Source organism: Trichosurus vulpecula, chromosome 8 (genome assembly GCF_011100635.1).
Source record: "Trichosurus vulpecula isolate mTriVul1 chromosome 8, mTriVul1.pri, whole genome shotgun sequence".
In the NCBI taxonomy this organism is placed as follows: Eukaryota; Metazoa; Chordata; class Mammalia; order Diprotodontia; family Phalangeridae; genus Trichosurus; species Trichosurus vulpecula.
In genome coordinates, this window is record NC_050580.1 from 82,889,586 (window position 1) to 82,910,472 (window position 20,887).

At 34.2% G+C, this 20,887-nt stretch overlaps 1 protein-coding gene across 6 annotated transcripts in view; it reads right to left on the minus strand.

Annotated features, from left to right (window-relative positions):
- EXOC6 (exocyst complex component 6) overlaps nt 1-20,887 on the minus strand; it is a 226,665-nt gene that overhangs the window by 58,331 nt on the left and 147,447 nt on the right. For 4 of the 6 annotated variants that reach the window (XM_036735138.1, XM_036735135.1, XM_036735134.1 and 1 more), the window contains exons 19-20: nt 9,107-9,136; nt 362-503 (exon numbers count right to left, since the gene is read on the minus strand). In XM_036735138.1, the coding sequence (XP_036591033.1) occupies nt 362-503; nt 9,107-9,136 (172 nt within the window). The remainder of the gene's footprint in view (nt 1-361; nt 504-9,106; nt 9,137-20,887) is intronic. The other 2 variants (XM_036735137.1, XM_036735136.1) reach the window with 1 other exon arrangement.

A 20,887-nucleotide genomic window follows, 5' to 3' on the forward strand; every position in this document is an offset into this window, starting at 1 on the left:
TATTTCATTCATTCCAAGAAGGGGTCCATTGGCTTCATAGACATGATACAAAAAAGAACCCCCGATCTAAAGAAAGTAAAATATGAAACGTGGGAAGATGGATTGTCATTTTTTTACTTTCCCACTTCTACACCCCTCTCTGGCATCCCCTAGCTCTGTGGCTGATCTTATTTCCTCCCCTGAGGAGGAAGGCAGCATGCTTCCCAGAAGCTACGGCTGTTGGAAGTTTATTTTGAGCCTTGTATCCCTCTTGGCCCCTCCTATTAAATTTCTGAATTGTGATTAGATTATTTCACCTAATTAAAAAATAAGCTCCTGGAAATGAAATGGATTTAACTAATATTCAGAATAAGGTACTTACATTCACATTGTATGACATCTAAGTTAAACTGCTGAACAGCTCCCATGCTTATCTGTTTTAACTCACTGTCCAATAACATCTGCATTAAGGATGTTGACAGATGCTGGCAGGCTGACATGCAAGCTGTCTGGGCAACTTTTCCCTAATAAAGAGAAAACCACACATACAAAGACATTATAAAATATCAGTTAAATTAGACTTCATCAAATCTTAAGTATTATTTTTGTATTTATAATTATTAGTCCTTTAAATTTCAGAATATTCAATGCATTTGCCCTAGGACTAAGAATTAAACAGCGCTTCCATTTACTTTTATTTCTCAGATAACAACATTAAAATTATAATGGCACAAAGAGAAGCTAAAATAGATGTTAAATAACCATCACTCATTATTTTTATCTCCTGAAAAACAATAAATATTTTATAAGAATAAAAATTAAAATGTTATAAATACACTTTACTGATCTATGATCACAGAAATTTTGCCAAAAATAGGCATCCTTTATGCAATTAAAGTAAAAAATAAATAAATTTATGAATTATATAAGTTTAGCTGCATGAAATCACAAAATAACAATGACCTAAATTTGAAAAAGGACCATGGCTGAGTCATCATATATCACTTTCTTGTAAAAATGATCATTTATAACAACTTTTATGAGCACTTTTAAATGGCTCACCTGTCAACAGAATTTAAGTTTTTCATAAGTTATCTGTTAGTTTTAGGGATCAACAGAACTTAAAAATAAATCTGATTTCTTTCTAACATTAATTTTCCAAATTAGAATTTAGGAATGTATAACCAAGAAAAACATAAAAACTTTATCTTTTCTACAACTGGTGCAAACTGTTAAAACATTTTCTTCTATAACATTATTAAAACTTTTTCTATAAAGATAACTTAAAAGTCTGAGCGTCTACATTTCATGGCTGCCTCCAATCATAACACTATAATGATTTTAAACATAAATTTTACTTTTTAAAGTTGCTGAAAGCTGAAAATTTAAAACTTATTGATTACTTTAAGTAAAATGTTACAATATAATTCTACTTGGTGTGTTACAAATAAAATATTAACATATTATTGAATGAAGTAAGAGACAAGCATTGCTATAGTATACAGTTTACAAACCATTGTTTTTTCACTATGGTATGCAAAACCCCACTATTTAGTCAGAAATTTGTATTTTGGGGAGCATAAGAAGCTGTATTTTTGTCTTACTTGCACAAACAACGTGTTATAGTGAAATTCCTTATTTATTTTTTTTCCTATATACAAGAGTTAAAGATCAATAAAGCAACAGGAGCCTAAAAAGCATGTTCTAAATGACAAAAAGATTCCAAACACAAAAGCTAGAAATCTTGGTGCAAAAAACTTCATAATAATTGTTAGAAGCATAAAAATTTATGATATGAAAGCATATATTTTCAAATAATACTATTAAACATCATGCTTTTTTTTTAAAAAATCAGACACTTCAAGTAAGATTAGAAATTTTAAGTTTGCATGAACAAGCCATTAGCATTTAGACACCATGCACAATTTTTAAAAATTGCACATCTAAAGTGAGATGTCAATTTTTCAAACAAAAACCTTATAGACGAAAACAGATATGTACAACATATTTGACAGACACCGATGAACTGCCAAAAACAAATATATGAAACAGTACAGAAAACTCCAAGCCAACATGCATGCTTCCAGATGCCAAACCCAATAGGAATTAATCTGGTACACATGCAATATTATTCCTCAAGCAGCATAATATCAAAATGAATAGGGGGAAGATAGGGAAAGAGAAAAGAATAACTGGAAATTCATTTAATTACAATGGAATAGATCTAAAAATATGAAATAGAAATGTCATTTTGATTCAGTAAACAAGTATTTTAGTTGAATGTACTTTTTCATCAAATTAGCTCCATCTTCTACTTATGTTGTTACTATAATGTAATAACTGCATAAGCACATTTATAAGTTGTCAAAAAGTTTTAGCATTCAATTTATTTTATATGCAAATACTGCATATAAATAAGAGATAATTTTAATGAGCCTTTATGATCAAAAACATAGTTAGATGCTATGAACTAGTATATAATAATATAGTATTGGAGCAGAAAATGATGGTAATAGAACTAAAACATAAGATACTCAAAAAACCTGATGAAAATAAGTACTTCAAAAGCAAATACATATATATGTACGTATGTGTGCATTTAATTCTTCATTTCAATACAGCTGTAGCAAAATCTTGATATTTCACTTCTTTAAACTATGTATAGTAACTACAGGCTTATTGTTCTCAATGATACAATATTAAATGAATTATAAAGTACTTTATAAATGTGCAAATGAAATTGGAAGTTTTTCTTTCAGATATGAGTACAAAATCAGGATTAATAAAAATGCAGGTATAAAATTGTTTTAACTATTATTTTACTAGTTGTCTGTGTGGTGCTTTTAAAAATTCAATACTTCCAACTTGAGAAATCTATATATGATACTTACTAAATTGCTTTTAATATTTATTTTGAAATTAAAAATGGAAAAAATTTAATTTTTCAAATACATATACACACAGAATGTCTCTAGGAAATCACTTCTATCATCAGTATTTATAGTGAAAGCCACAGCAGAAGCCCTTCTTTGAACTGTGTTGTCATTACTGTTATGCCCTTAATAACATATTGCCTTCTACAATACAGAGGTAAGATGCTTTTCACATGGCAGGGCTTTTCATTTAGCATGTTCTACTTCTTTCATTATGCCAAACAAAAAAAATACATTTATGTGCCAAAAAGTGGAATAGCTTTCCAATTGCAAACTGTGGAATATCAACTGTTCTTATTTGAAAAATTAATTGCAATGTCATTAACTTGTTCTTTGGCTTTGACAAATTAAGTTCAAAAAATAAGGAATTAATCTATAAGTAAAAACACCTGCTAAACTTTTTAAGAACAACAATTTTTTAGCCCACCATCTAACATTTTGCTGAAATACATGTTGTAAAAGGAGAAAACCCTTAGATAAACTTCTTGTATTTCAAAGGAACTTGTAAAAGAGAATCTGCTGACATATTAGATCCTTTTTGCAGTACCCAAAAGCCTTTCTTTTAAGAACAATTGCAGTAAAGAGACATTTGGCTCCTAAGAAATTCCCAAAGGGTCAGCCATATGCATCCTTCCATGGCACCTTCACAGTGTTGCTTTCTAGATCCACACTAGCTGCCTCAAAAGCAGCTTTCATCATTTACTAGAGTGTCAGTCAATATGATTTATGGACTCCATTCAACAAAGTCAAAGCATATAGAATGAGAAATATGACTACAATCTGCTAATTTGTTTTGTATTGAGCCACTTAAGAGTCAAAGACCTGATGTCAGGCTGAGACCAGCAACACAATTAACCAGCCGGTGACAGATTCATCCATCCTCCCTGCCAGGCTGTGCCAATCAAAGACAGCATGAGACGACATTTGGTGAAACCAGTAAGAAAATGCATTCTCTAAGTAACCTATGTGAAGTCTTGATTGACACTTTTTGAATTTAACTTGTGGGACACAGCCACCTTTTACCCAATAGCTCCTCACTGCACGCTGTGAAATAAGGCTTTCACTGCCAATCACACGAACAATAACACCCAAACTCCCAACCCCCAATCTAAAAAAATAAGAAAATTCATTTGTTTATATGTTTAAATAAGCAATATTTCAAAGTTATTTTAGACTTATGGAGAAGGTTGCAGATTTTTTAAAAACATCATAGAATCACAAAATTAAAATGTGATGCATTTTATTTATAATGACATGAAAACAATGTTTTGTGTTTTAGCTATGGTAGGGATCTTCTATGCTTTGACAATTCCACTGTAGTAAAAAAAAAATATCAAATAAGAATGGACTACTTCAAAAAATCAAATTCACTGCATTTAAGGTAAAGCCTTAGTTTATTTTGTCATCTTATTTCACATCTCAAGGTAGTAAATCAAATGCCAAGTATTCATTTAAAAATAATGCGTAATTAGTTTTCAACTATTCCATTCTTTCTCTCAAGTTCTATATATTCATCATAAATCTGTTATTGAAAACTCAGCACTGGCAACCAACCATCCTTTGTGTGTGAGGGGGTGCAATCTATGTATGTATGTATGTATCTATGTATGTTTGTCTTAATTACAGATCAAAACTCTTCCCAAGAATAAACTGAGAGAACACTAGTTTATAATTCAAAAGTAAATCAACTTTTCATTATAAATTTTCTTACGAGGAAATAAAAATGTAATACTTCTATGAAGATTCAGAAATACCATATGGCATGTTTATTTTTCTTAAAATTAACAATAATATATTTTATAAAAATATGATTAAACATGCTCACTTATTATGGAAGAACAAAATGCAGTTAAATTTGTCCCTATATTAATCCTACTAATTCTGATTCTATGATGTGGTTTTTAGAGTTAGTCTTTAAAAGGAGGTGATACAGTCTTGTATTACACAAACCTTTGCCTCTTTGGAACAAAAGTTTTAGCTATGGGGCTGATTTAAATTTTTTTAAGGGAAGGCAAAAGGGGAGGAGAAGCTTTCTGATGAATTGGCTGGTCTCCTAGGGAGCCTGAATTTACAATCTTTTCATAGTTTATGCAAGCTTGAAGATTGAGCATTATATATTTCTTAATTAAAATAAGAAAAAAATTACAAAGGGGGTATTTTCATCTAAGAAATAATCTATCCTTCCTTATAAATAGGAATTCAATTTTCTATTTTGATTGCTATCTAAAATTTTATTTCCGATAAAAAATTAAAGCAGTCTCATCAAATATTTTAAGACCCAGAAAGTGCTACTAAATCAGAAGGAAAACTATATATGTCGTTGGTAAAGGCCCTGAATGATGACCTAAGTTGTTTTTTATAAAACAGATATCTATATTCTATAATTATGGATTTCTGTGTAAAATCTCCACATGCTACAATCTACTCCTAAACATAATGTTGTTTGTAAAATTTGTATTAATTTCCAAGAATAGAATATTGTGAATTTAGAATATTAGATATAAGAATGAATTTCCTCTAGTGAATTTCAACATATTTAACACCTATATAAGACCAGATTTTTAAGGATGCACCTTGAAATTCATGAGTCTACCAAAAAAAATTAACCCTCCAGTCCATTCTTGCTAATATTCCTTATATTACAATCTTTTGTAATTTTCAAACATTCTCCATAATCCTTTCTGGCTACCACCAGCCTCCATTACGATGGCTTACCATGCAAGTCCATCATAAATCCTGAATTAACATTACTCATTCTTCCTTAGAAGTTCATTCTCCTCCATGAAACTTTCACCCTTTCAATAGTTTCTAGCCTCAAAAGCATGAAGCATAAATACTGATTCCCTCTTTTGGTCAGATATACATGCATATTTGGAGTAGATTTACCCCACCCCCAATAAATCTTTCCCTAAAACAGGAAAACCAAGGCAACTTATACCTCAGTTTGTTTATTTATTTGTGTGCTTAAGATTAGGTCTCCCTATGTTGCACAGGCTGGAAATACCACTACTGACTGATTTGGAACCATGAACTGCTCCACTTTCTGACATATGACAGTTTGACCCTTCTTAGGTAAGATGGTACCCTTCCTCACCCACCTCACATATTAATGCCAAATTTAGAGCTCAGTACTCCTGAGCTCAAGAGATTTTCCAGCCTCCCCAGCAGCTAGGAGAACAGGCTTTGCCATAGCATAAGACACCTTGGTTGATGTATGCCCTACAATATATATGATACACTCATGCTTCTCCCTCATGCTCTTCTTCCTATGAGATTCATATATTTTACTTTCTTCCCAAAGTGATCCTAAATATTGTTAGGATTTTTTTCACTAGCTCTATATTAATATTTTTATCATTGTTATCATGGTAGAGTTGAAGCTCTGTTCTATTCCACCCCAGAAGCCCCTTTAAAACCTCTCCTTTTCTCCATTCCTCCTTCACAATCTCTTTGAGCTTGCTTCAAATCCAACAAGAATTAAGACTTCTGCAAATATGGCAGGGGCAACTTTAACTGCAGCAGAACAGAAAGTGGTACAGATACAGGACCTGGGTCTCACCAGATTAAGCTCCTTTATACCTTTCTGATGTTACCCATCCCCTATCCGTGCCTACAGGTCATTACATTTCTTTAATGTAGAAAAGGACACAGAGCCTGAATAGTGTTCTTTATTTACTATAATCTACAGATCTAGAGAAGAACAGTTATTGGGAATGGAAATATTGTCCATTTTCAGTCATTAATTATAAAGCAGGCCTCATTTATAGTTTTACCTCTTCCCATGTTTTCTGCTTGTCAGCAGATTTAGTTGACACACTGTTTTGTTCTATTCTAAGAGCCCTCTCAAATAACTATTTCCACCTTTCATAACTTTGCTCAAATCAGATGTTCTATAAGGTGTCCAAACTTCCTATAGTAAAGATTCCTTTCTATCCATGTCAATGATTGCCTGTTCTAGCCTCAGAGCAACACTTAGTTGTTAATCTGAGTGCTCACAACCAAAAGCAAATGTATTGGTACCCTTCCCCATAAGTTCCTGACTTTCACAGAGACTGAAAGAGTAAAACACTTGTTAATAGCTCTAGGATTCTGTAAACAATTGTTTCTGTTACTCTGAGGCCCTTTGCACTTATCTTTGGGCTTCCAACTGTATTCTGGAAGTTTGAGAAAAACTAAAAATATGACTTCTAGATACAAAGTGTGTTACTATTTGTTTTCACTGTGTTTATATTAATATTTACAAACCTCAAGCAACAAATATTTTAAATTTTACTCTTAATCTCAAATATTTTGCTGGCATCTTCTTCACTTAAAAACTTTCATTCATAAAGCTTTCCACTTCTTAAGGTACTATTTATTCTCATATACTCATTTGTCATGGATTCAAGACATTCAATTACAAAAATACGAAGTATCATACATTGAACTTAAAAGTTTCCTTCCTTTTTTAAAGGCTGATTTTGTTTTTATTGGCGGAAAGGCAGAATCATATAGTCAATTCTTTTCCTTTACAAAGGGTATTTATATTGTGCATTTTCTTTACTGATTTCTCCATCAAAATTTACATATTCAAAACAAAACTTCTGGGCCTTTTTAAGTACTGGATTGGATTTAATTTTATAACATTCCTAAGGAATTCCTACTTCCAAATTTAAAAGAATTCTTTCAATAATAGTAACAATAATCATTCCTATTGGCCTTAAGACAAGTTTATAAAAGATGGGATAGCTTAACTGTAATACTAATAAAAAATTTTTATTACTACCACCTCCTTTGGGATAGTTAGGTGGCACAGTAGATAGAGTGCCAGCCCTGCAGTCAGGAGCATCTGAGTTCAAATCCAGCCTCAGATCTTACTAGCTGTGTGACACTGAGTAAGGCACTTAACCCTGTTTGCCTCAGTTTCCTCATTTGTAAAATGAGCTGAAGCAAGAAATGGCAAATGGCTCCAGTATCCTTGCCAAGAAAACCCCAAAGATAGTCATGAAGAGTCAGACACAACTAGTCAACAAACAAAACAAACCTCCTCCAACTCTTTAATGCTTTTATTTTCCTCCAAACTACTCAGTAAGCTGGAGGCAGTATGTTTTTAAGTCGGTTTGGATTTTTTTAAGGATTCACAAATAAAGTCAGGATACCTGATTCAATACACAGCTTTTCCAAACCATCCTATATTGTTCTTCTGAGAAACAATTTTCAAAGGCAGAATGGAGAAAAGAGAATCATTCCTAACAACAACCATTTGAATTTTGAGGAAAACTGAACTAATCATTACAGTTTATTCAAAAGCTCCATAATCTGGAAATAACTGAGTCAAAAAAGAATTTAAAAATTAATCTATTTGAAGAGTATGTCTCAACACTTTAAAGTGGTCCCAAACAACATCTGAGAATATAATTCAACCGTCATTTTATATATAATTCAATGTCATTTTACTCTGAGGCACTTTTCACCATTTAACTTCATTCTCCTATGTACACATTTAGTTTCTGATGAAGGGATTACAGAGAATGGTTCCATTTCCTGGCTCTTTTTCCCATGGTGTAGAGCTAGGACACCAGTAGTGCCATATTGCTGGCAAACCTCAATATCATGGCACAAAGTTGCCATAGGAAGACCTTCAAATCACACAGTGATTCTATGAGGCCCAGCTACTTCTTTCACTCATAAGAGGGGAGAGTATTGAGGAACCTGAAGACTCTATATGTAGTTTGCCACTACCCCTAGGACATTTCCAGAAGTCCCTTCTTGGGATTCCTGGTATGGAGTTGTAGGTAAGGAAACCTTATGATGAGACTCTAAGACAAGCCTGGAAACTTCTTTTATTCAGTATATGCATGCTGCTATATACACTTCAAGCTCAGGGTTTCCCTGAGGAGGGCATCTAATTGCTTACAGCCCTACACATGACACTAAATCTCAAATCCAAGTGTTTTTTATGGTTGCTTCTGGGGGAATTTGTTTGCAAAATAATTTTAATTATAACCTGCCTCAGCAAGTCTTAGAATGCTGTGCCAATGACTGAAAACAATACTATCCTCAAACTTGAGTTCTCCACAAAACCACAAATATGATATCAAACAAGTTACCAAGAAGACTAAAATTTCTTTTAACAATTAAGCAGAGAAGAATAAGCCTGTAGGCAGTTCATAGTTTTTCAGGATACATGCTTTCTTTGGCTTTTATCTACTTACCGACATGGCTGCATGGTCATTGTTGTTATTCTGAGAAGGAAATCAGCAAAGCAATCAAATCAAAAGCAAAATATATTTTAAAATAGCAGCAGCAGTATTCATAGTAGCAAAATGTACAGAAATATACTAGTCTTGTGTCTTGTTCTAATTTTAAAGTATATTTTAAATATACCTCTGCTAATAAAAGTTATTTTATAATGTAAACTTCGCTATTACTTTTCTTTTAAAGGTTTGTATATGAATGTCTGTATATACAAAAATTACTTGGAAAATAAAACCTCCTTATTTTGTTCTTCTCATTAGTTATCAATCATCACTTTAAAAATGGCTACTGAAATACCTGAATTCCCAAGAGACATTTAAATGTCTGCTGAATGGGCACATCCAAAAAACAGAGAGAGCCCTAATAAGGAAGAATTCCTTCCTGCTGAGAAACAAAATGCCTATTCCATTCATGAGTAACAGAAAATTGTACTGTCTTTCTTTTAAGTACTGAGAAAAAAATTAACAAAAGCCCACCTTTTAACTTAATTTTGTAATACTCTTCTTTCTAGGCATCTCCCATCTGGTGGTCTTTATGTGATTATTAATGAATGAAATTTAAACAAGTATGAGAGATTTACAAGCAGCACTGGCTGCTTAATGACTAAGGGAACATAAATGAAATAGTAAGATCTTCTGTCTGTCCCTGTTATAGAAAGATAGCAGCCCAAATATACATAAATACTGACATACTGTTAAACACATGTACATACATGCAACTAAGAGTATTTTAATGATTTTCTCAATCATAAAAAATCAAATCAAAGTTACTGGTGAATTTTAATAACTTCACACTGTCAAAGCATTCTGCCATTATAGATGCAAAACAATAAGAGATTGTAAAAAATTATTTTGTGTTTAATTGTTAAATTTTATTTTCCTTAAGGAAATGGATAACAATCCAAAGGAATAACAAAAGCAACCAAGGTAAAGGGTATCAAGGTAATCAAAGAATGCTATAAAAATCTGGACATAATATAATTATACTTATATCAAATACAATGAATTTTTAAAAAGATATCTATCAGGCTTTTAAAAATATTTCAACTATTAACTGCTTTTTTTAAAATTTGTGCAAACCTAAATTATGAAAATACAAAATATATGCATAAATGCTATGTGAGATCTTCCAAAACAGGATTTATTTCTAGCTTTGTTCCATATTACTCCCCTTGATGCACTGTGTCCCAGCCAAATGAAAATCCAGTTGTTCTCTATTTTGTCCTGAATTCCCCTGCCTCTATATGAATGTATGCAGGTCATACCTCATACTTAGAACAAGCTCTCTTGACCTCTCTGCCAGATGAAATTCCTCAAAGATCAGCCCAGATACCATCTCCTCCATGAAGACTTTCCTGACTCCTCTACCACCTATGATAATGATCTATTTTCCCTTAAAACTTCTAAGAGTAGTTTTTCTAGATCATCTTCATCCCTATGACATTCTGTCTTGCATTTTACTTATTTGGGTACATATCTTATTCCCTTAATAAACTTTAGGTTCCTTGAAGGCAAAGGTTATGTAATTTTATTTCCTGGTAAACCCAGTGTCACACACTGTACCTTGGAGTACATAACTATAAGAACTGACGTTTACATAGCTTTTTAAAATTTGCAAAGCCTTTTACATACATTCTCTAATTTGAACCTCACAGAGATTCAAACCTTATAGGAGTAGGTACTCTGGTGAATGCTAAATAAATTGTATCTTATTTGGACATAGACTTTTATATTTATAATCACAATGAATAATCTTAGTCTGTTTTATTCAGATGAATACTATAAGACATATGATGTTTATTAAATATAATAAAGGCATCACATGTGCCTGGTTTTTTTTGCAGAAGTTACTTAATACTGCAAATTACTGACTGATCATTATTACCCTAATATCAGCATAATTTCTTATTTTTCTAATCTTTGAATATTTATATAGTTGTCTCCAATAAGTCATCTTGCAAAAATGAAAATACAGAAATTTACAAAAACTTTGGGATTATTCTAATCCGTGCCATGTTTTGTTCCAAAAAATAGGCGAAAATGTGGAAGTTCATTCTAAACATTGGGGGAGTTTATCCCACATAAATGCATAGATGCAGAAAAGAGCAGGACTAGATCAGAGAATAACTAGGCGTCTATTTATGATAGAAAACAATGAAGGGAGGACTAATGTGAAATAAAGCTAGAAATGAGTCACTTGTAGACGGTTTACATAATTGTCCATCTATATGTTTTGTTTTCCTTTCAAATTTATAAGCTCCTTAAAGGCAATAACTGCTTCTTACTTGACCTTTGTGTAATAAAGAGTTGCCCCTCTTCCTCTGAGTCATAGGATCCTGAACTGGGAACCCTGACTCCACCTTCCTTTTGGAAGTCTTTGAGAAACATCCTGGGGTAATTGGAATAAACCACACCAGATGCACCAAAGAAAGATAAGAAAAGGAAAGACAAGCAGAAAGAATTAGGAAGGCCTCTCCGAGGAGATACAAAAACCCTAAAAGACTCAGTTGGAGATGTTGACGCAAGTCTACTTAGCCATACAGTAGGGAAAGGATGAGCTAAATATTTGGGAACATCATGACACAAAATCCCCAGCAGAAAAACAGCAGTCCAACAAATAGTTGGTCCTAGAGCTGGCTGAAAAGAAAACTTTGTATGGGAGGTATAAAAATTGAAAAGTCTATGGGGGCAGTTAGGTGGTGCAGTGAGTAGAGCACCGGCCCTGGAGTCAGGAGGAACTGAGTTCAAATCCAGCCTCAGACACTTGACACATTTACCAGCTGTGCGACCTTGGGCAAGTCACTTAACCACAATTGCCCTGCCAAAAAACAAAAAAAAAAAGTCTAAATAGACCAAAAAGCCCTTGGTGCCATGGAGGCAGGAAAGAGCTGTAACAGTCTCCCGAAGTGCCAGTACAGTTGCTCCACAATCCAGCAGTTCAGCATCTGGTACCAGGAGAGAAGGTAACTAGGGCTAGTTGAGAAAAGAAAACCAAAGTGAAGTGTGACTAAGCAAAGTCGAAGACAGTGACAAGAGCCAGAAGGACCCATGGTGACTTCTAGGAGAACAGAACAAGGATGGGAGGGCTGCCAGAAGAAGAGCAACAAAGTGCAAAGCACTAAAGGGAAAGGAAGCACAATTTCTTTATTTGCCAAAGACCAACCCAGGGTAGGATGAAATCACTGGTACAGATTTAGGAGGCAATAAAAGATGAGGATAGAATCTTCTCAGTTCCCTAAAGGCTCAGATACAAGTCCTTTACCAAGTAAATAAAATTGTTCTACATTTTAAAGCCACAGCAGCAATATATGAATGCCTCTAAAGGGAGTCAGAAGCTACTTAACTCATCTTTACCCGCCCCCTAAGCCTCCCCTCTTCCTAACTTCCCCATTATTTCCAAGGGCACCACACCCTTCCAGTCCCTCAAGCTCAAAACCCTGCTTGACTCCTTACTGTCTCTCACCCCCTATAGTCAATCTATTGCTAAGGCCTCTCAATTTTACCTTCACTCCACATACCAAAAGACTCAGATGATGTATTGGTTCATTTTTCTAAACTCCTTCCCCCACCCTTTATTTTTTATTCTTTGTTACAAAAGATGGATTTTGGGGAAGGGGAACAAGTTTATAAAATGAAAGTGATAAAAATAAACTTTCTAAAATTACAATTAATATAATTTAAAATGAGAACAAAATTACTCTATTAATTCTTATTGTATATAATAAAACCAACATGTCAATGTTTTTACTTCTGAATTCTTTCAAAGTAGCAACAGAAGAAATATATTCTAGTCTTAGGAATATATTTATGTTTTCAACTGAGGTCTCCTGGCAATAGGATGCAATAGAAAGAGTGCTGTACCCAGGAGTCAGGAAAGACTCGGATTCAAATCCTGCCATGGACATTACTGGCTATAGGACCTGGAGCAAGCTACTTAAGCTCTCTAGGTCTCTTTTGTCCTCATTTGTAAAATAGGTAGAATACCACAGTATTGTACGCCAGTTTCAGGATGGCATGCTTGCACAGGTTATGAATAAAGGAAGCTTTTCTCACACTTTCCCAGTCACCAGCAGAGCAAAGCAAGGCTGTGTGCTTGCTCCCATGCTTTTTAGCACGATGTCTTCCTTAATGTTGTTAGACGCCTTCAACAAAGATGAAAATGGCATCAAGGTCAGCTACTGAACCAATGGTAAACTATTTAACTTGAAAAGGCTACAAAAGCCAAAACCAAAGTGAAGGGAGAGTTGGTGTGCAGTTCACAGATGATTGTGAGATGCCAAAGTGTATGGATCAATTCTTTACTGCTTGCGCTAATTTGGCCTGAAAATCAATTCTGAGGAAAAAGAAGTTCTGCACCAGCCAGCACTACACCATCCATACATGGAACCACTAGATGCAGCAAGTGGATTTTGAATGCTGTGGATAAGTTCACTTATCTTGGCAGTATACCTTCCAGGGATGTAACACAGAGATGATGAGGTTGACACAAACATTGCCAAAACTAGCTCAGAATTTGGGAGGTTCCAAAGGAAAGCACAGGAGACAAGAGGTGTTAGACTGTATACCAAACTGAATTGATGTACTGAATTTGTTGTATGCTTATGAAATCTGAACAGCCTATAAGCATCATGCCAGAAAACTGAACTGCTTCCATGTGAATAGTCTTAGGAAGATTCTGAAGATTACGAGTCAAACTTTCTCAAGCATTCAAACTCTACTGCAGAGAGCACAGCTCCAATGGGATGGTTATGTAGCCTGACCATCCATACGTTTACCTAAAAGACTACTTCACAGAGAACTCGCAAAAGGCAAGCACTCACACGGAGGCTAGAAGAAGCAGTACGAGGACACTCTCAAGGTCTCTCTGAAGGACTTCAGTATTGTGAGACATGGGAGACACTGGCACAGAACCACCCAGCATGATGTGCCCACATCAAAGAAGGTGCTGTGCTCTATGAGCAAAGCAGAATTGAAATAGCACAAATGAAACATGAGATGCACAGATCTAGAGACATCTTCATCCCAAAAGTTCAGACAGACTACTTGTGCCCAACCTGTGGTAGAGCCTTCTGAGTTCATATTGGATAGATCAGTCACAGTTGGACACACTGTACCTTGACTCCAACATAGTGACATCATTGATTCTCTTTGAGTATGAGGGATGAACAACAGAATAAAACCTATAGTGTGACTTCACAAGGTTGTTATGAAAATAACATGTGATAAAATGTGTAAAGTCCTTTCCAAAACTTGAGGTAGAGTTGTCATGATTAATGCAAGTTCAAAAGATGTGAAATTCAATTATAAATTATAAAATATCAGGTTGCATTTAATACAAGACAATATTCATTAATGTAACCCATGCGAGCAAGTCAAGGGTTTTAACATATCCCAGGCAACTGAGTGGTGCAGTTGATAGAGAGCTCTGAGCCTGGAGTCAGGAAAACATGAGTTCAAATCCAGTCTCAGACATTTAAACTTACTAGCTGTGTGACCCTGGGCAAGTCACTTAACCTCCAACTGTTTCTGTTTCCCTATCTGTAAAATAAGGATAATAACAGCACCTAGCTACCAGGTTTGTTGTGAGGATCAAAAGAAATAATAATTGTAAAGTGCTTAGCACAGTTCCTGGCACATAGTATAACATTATGTAAATGTTAGTTATCATTGTGATTATTATTACTCCAACATCTCAGTCTGCACTTGCCTACATCGACATGTATATAAGTGATCTGCCATATTACCAACAAATGTGCTCATTTTTTTTAAAAGAGCCCTTGACAAAATGTACAAAAGAAGAGTACTTTAGGTGGGTCTACTATTACATTAGAACAAAAATTTGATATAATTAAACAGTAAGAACATGATCATAGTAATTCTCAAATAGGACAAGATGTTGGAATGCCTTAATCTATGATACAGATTACAAATCATGAAGACAAAATAAAAGAAAAAGGCATAGTTTCAGCTTTTAATAGTTTGCAAATATCTACAAGGAACAGAAGTATTATGGATTGAAGAATGAAATAAAAAACACATTCCTCTTAGCAAAGCAACCATACAGACAAAAGCCTCAAGTTTATTTATGGCAGTGAAAGGAAATGGAAATGAAGGAGCCAGTGAAGAAACTTTTATGGCAAGCATTAGTTCCACAGCTTTAAAAATCAAGTTCAATTGCATAATGTGAAAATTACTGGAAAGGTGGCTCGTGCAGATGAGAACACAGTAGCTAAATGTCCTAATGTTTTGAAGAATATAATCAAAGAAGGTAGACACAGTGATCAACAAATTTTTTAGCATGAAACAAGATTATTCTGGAAAAGGATGCATTCCAGAAAGAAAAAACTCAACCTGGATTTAAAGTGTCTAAGAATTGCCTAATATTTTTATTTGGGAAGCAATGAAAGGGACTGCAAATTAAAACTATTATTTATTTAATTAGACTTGAAAATGGTTGCACTCTGGAAGGCTACAGGTATTGATCATTTCCTTTGGTAAAAAAGAAAACACAGGAGAGAAAAGCTATTTTCAAAGACTGGTCTTCAAGTTATTTTAGCCTGACTGCTGAAAATACTGCAAGGATAATAAAGTTGTGTTTAAAGCATTACTGATTTTAGTCAAAGCTGAAGGTTATCCAACTAAACCTGGTTCACTGTGTGAGAATGTGAGGATGCAAATTAGCTGAGAGGTAATTCACTACCATTATGAAGATTTAAAGAAAGAAAAAGGAGTTCAAACTATACTGCTAAAATATTTTAAATAACAATAATTATATTTTCTTCATATCAGTGTAGGTTTATCTTTCTGTACAATATGTAGTTTTTTCAAAATCTTTGTATTTTATAAATTTTGCTTTCTATAATTCTATTACTTCGTAATAACGCTGAATCAGAATTACATTTTTCTAATCCTTTAAAGTTTTATTGTGTTAAAAACAGACTAAATAAAAATTTTCACTGCATAATTCTACTTAGGCTTGAACCAAATACCATATTTTACATACAATTTCAAACAGTGTGGATTTAAACCATGAGACCGCTTAGTAGGGAATTCATTACTTGCACTAATGGGGATCTGGATGTGCACATAAATATCAGCTATCATGTGGCATAAAGAACAAAACAGCTTCTGACAAACCAAAAATGAGTTATCAAAGGATAATGAAGAGACATACGGGTATGATCAAGGTGCAACATATAACCAACAAGGAACTCTTAAGAGCAAGAGTAAAAGACATCATCAAGGAAGTGTATAATAGGAGAAAAGATGAGCTGTCACTTGGCAAGAATGAGGCATGACAGGTAAATAGCTAAAATGTTTCACTCATACTCTCTCAATGTCAGGAGAAAGTGGGGACAATCTCTAGGGTGAATCCCCTGTCACGAACTTATCAGAGGGAATAGATAAGAGTTGCACATCATAGGCAGGCATGGATGGGTAATGATCTGCATTACTGGAAGAAACTCATAAAGCAATGAGATCACAGACTCATTTCATTATTTTAGTCAGTCTCTTCAGATACACAACCTCGGTTTTGTCAATGACAGTTTCACGCTCAAAGTAACTTGTCTAGAGAAGAGGAAGGTATATTTAAGTATTACTTTCATGAATTGGTTTAAATTGACCTCCAGATTCAGGTTCAAAGTTTTCATTCTCTATTCCTTGACACACATTAATAATTTTACACTTACTAAGTCCAAAAGACATTATGAAATCATTGAAGAAAGTTTCTACCAGATGAAGTAGCTGTTTAATATTATTTTCAATAAATCATATAATTTGATAATATTCCATGTACTCAAGTGACAAATGTGATATTTTTGTATGACTCCTCTTTTGACTTGAAAGCCATACTCAATTCTGTATAGGAGTAACGACAGTGAATTTAGGCTAGGCAGGAAAAAAAGCAGGATTAACCTTTCCCTGGAGGTGTCATATTTTATATCAATTGTTCTTGACATTACTGTATTGCTGGTATGCTTCAAATGTGATCATCAAATACTTTAGCATTCTCATTATACATAGGGCTGTTTTATATATTTACAATTAATGACTAAGCCATGATTATGGAACTGAGTCAAAAGCTTTGCAATAATCAATAAAGGTGATAAAAATGTCTCAAAACTTTCAGGTGCCTAGTTTAATAATTGCCAAATCCATAACGAGTGGCTCTTGGCATCCTTGAGATGTCAAGCCTTTTACTCCTCAGTCACTATATTGTTTTCTAATAAGTGTGTGTGTGTATATGTGTGTGTATTCATAAGAGAGATACAAGCTTGAATGATTTCTATAAAGTATATGAGCATTCAAAGTGTCTATATTTGGAGGAGTCATTGGTACCCTATGATTTGGTAATAAATATGTGATATCTTCCGGTAACAAACATACAATCAGTTGGACATCAGAGAAGAAGGTGACAAACTCCTTTGATATTTTTTAGTATTACCATCATCATCATCACATTGGCATCCTCACTACAGTCACCACATCATCATCTTCTTTTTATCCTTTTCAATAGAAATGGTTCCCTGAACAAATTATCTTATTATTCTTTTACATTTAATGTTTTATAGACTATTGCAAGAGAAAGTAACTACTTTCTGTAAGTGAATGACTATTAGAATGAAAGCTCATCCTCTCTGCAGGTTCACTAAACACACTTCATGCAATACAAGTAGCAGGCAGGAAAAGAGGGATGATATGCACTTCATATTGTTTCTTCGTGATTTTTATTTTCTCTGCTAGTTCTCTGTATTTTTTAAGGTTTTCATTTCATATAGCTTGGAAAATGTGAGTACATGGAAATGCTGACAACTATAAAAACACTGTTCTTAAGTTTTTATGGATCAGTACTATACCCAGATGATTGTGGGCAAGAATTCAGTCTGCAATAATGGTCTAGTTCAAGAAGAGTTTATTTGCTGAGTTCTTCATGAGCTTACAAAGTCGTTATTTATAATGCTACCCCTCTTACAAGCTTCCACATACCAATGAGACAGCTCTGAGGGCAGGAAGGGGTGTTACTTATCACAGCTGCCCTGGGTAAAGGGACTTGTCATCTGTCAGTCCATGAAGAATAGCAAGGTTCTGATGCATAATTCTAGCTAGCAGATCACATCTTGCTAGATATTTGATGGGTGCTAAATTTTTGCAGTATACAATGACATGTTCCTTATAGATGCCTCTGTAAATGCTATAGCTCCCTCTTTCTTAGCATCTACAGATACTGCAAACTCAGAAAAGAAAGTTTTCTTCACCATTCTGGTGAAATGAATTTGATGCTGTTAAATTTTTCAAAATCAGAAATGGATGTTTTATCAATGGAAATGACATTAAAGAAGATGAATTACTATCTGTTTTGCCACTGCACACTGGGCCTTTCTATCTGACTTTCAGCTTAAACCTTATGTATGTGTTAGTAGAATGTGAGCTCATTAACAGCAGAGGTTGTTTTGTTTATTTGTATCCCCAGCACTTAGCACAGTGCTTTGTACATAGTAAGCATTTAGTAAATGCTTTTTCGTTCATTCCTTCATAATCTCCATTGATTGTTATGTCTCCTTAATAATAATAACATCCTTCAGTTCTGATAGGAATAAGTTTCCTTGAATTGTCATCATAAACACTTGTTTCCACAAATAAATCCCTATGAAGAAGGCATTTTTTTGATGTTTTTCATTCCAACAAATTATTGGCTAAGTGCCTGAAAAGGAACCCATGGTCACCCACGGAGGGCCTTTTGATTCCATCCTTTAAACCATTTCGTAGGATCCATCCAGAACTAAAGCACTTTCAGTTATATTTAATAAATCCAGTGATATGTGCCTGTTATCATCCTTTACTATTGTTTGATGAAAGGATGACTGCTTATTCCAGGAATATTTCCTAAGTTTTTGACCTGTTTATAATGTGCACTAAGAATATCTATCAATTCTTTCATCCACTTTATTTTTTAAAGTTTTTTTATAATTTTTATTTTTTTATTTTTAGTTTATAACACTTGGTTCTACATAATTTTGAGTTCCAGATTTTCTTCCCTCCCTCCCCACCTCCCTCTCCAAGACGGCATGGAATCCGATATATCTTCCACGTATAACTTCGCATTGAACTAATTTACACACCAGTCAAGTTGTGGAGAAGAATTACGACCAATGGAATGAATCATGAGAAAGAAGAAACAGAACCAAAAAAAACCCCAAAAACAAAAACAAAAGAGAAAAAAAGGGGGGAAAGGCGAGCATAAAGTGTGCCTCAATCTGCATTCATACTTCATAGTTCTTTCTCTGGATGTAGATAGTATTCTCCGTCGTGAGTCCTTTGGAGTTGTCTTTGCACCTTGTGTTGCTGATAAGAGCAAAGTCTAGCAGGGTTAGTCATCATAGAATCCATATATCTGTGGTTGTGTATAATGTTCTCCTGGCTCTGCTCCGCTCACTCAGCATTATGTCGTGTAGGTTTTTCCAGGTTGTTATGAAGTCCATATCATCCCCATTTCTTATAGTACAATAGTATTCCGTTACCTTCATATACTACAGCTTGTTCAGCCATTCCCCAATTGATGGGCATCTCCTTGATTTCCAATTCTTAGCTACTACAAAAAGAGCTGCTATAAATATTTTTGTACATATGGGTCCTTTTCCCACTTTTGTTATCTCTTTGGGATACAACCCTAGAAGTGGTATTGCTGGGTCAAAGGGTATGAACATTTTTATAGCCCTTTGGGCATAGTTCCAAATTGCTCTCCAGAATGGCTGGATCAATTCACAACTCCACCAGCAATGTGACAGTTCCAATTTTCCCACATCCTTTCCAGCATTTATCATTTTCCTGTTTTGTCATTTTAGCCAATCTGACAGGAGAGAGTACCTAAGAGTTGCTTTGATTTGCATTTCTCTAATCAGTAGTGATTTTGAGCATTTTTTCATGTCTACAGATGTCTTCAATTTCTTCCTCTGAAAAGTACCTGTTCATATCGTTTGACCATTTCTCAATTGGGCAATGACTTATATTCCTATATATTTGGCTCAGTTCCCGGTATATTTTTGAAATGAGGCCTTTATCAGAGACACTGGTTATAAAGATTTTCTCCCAATTTTCTGCTTCCCTCCTAATCTTTGTTGCATTGGCTTTTTTGTACAAAAACATTTCAATTTAACACAATCAAAATTATCCATTTCGCATTTTGTAATGCTCTCTATCTCTTGTTGGGTCATGAATTCTTTTCTTTTCCATAAATCTGATAAGTAAACTATTCCTTGCTCTCCCAAACTGCTTATAGTATCAGCCTTCATTCCTAAATCATGAACCCATTTTGACTTTATTTTGGTAAATGGTGTAAGATATGCCCAGTTTCTGCCCTACCATTTTCCAATTTTCCCAGCAGTTTTTGTGAAATAGTGAATTCTTAGCCCAGAAACTTGCCTCTTTGGGTTTATCAAAGAGTAGATTGCTATAGTCGTTGACTTCTCCATCTTGTGTACCTCTTTCATCCACTTCAATGAAATGTTAATCTTTCTATAGCTTTTGGGTAGGCCCTACGTTTCATTAATATCATGTGTTTTTGTTCAAATACTTTCCATTTGTTATGGCTCACTTTACAATTCTGAAAGTATATGGTAAAGCCAATTCATTAAATATGCTCTTCACGTTCATATTGATTTCAGGATGCCAGTAAGCCTCTTAACATATTCAATCTCAGCCGATTTTTTTGAAAAAATTATGTTTGCTGTGTCCTACCTG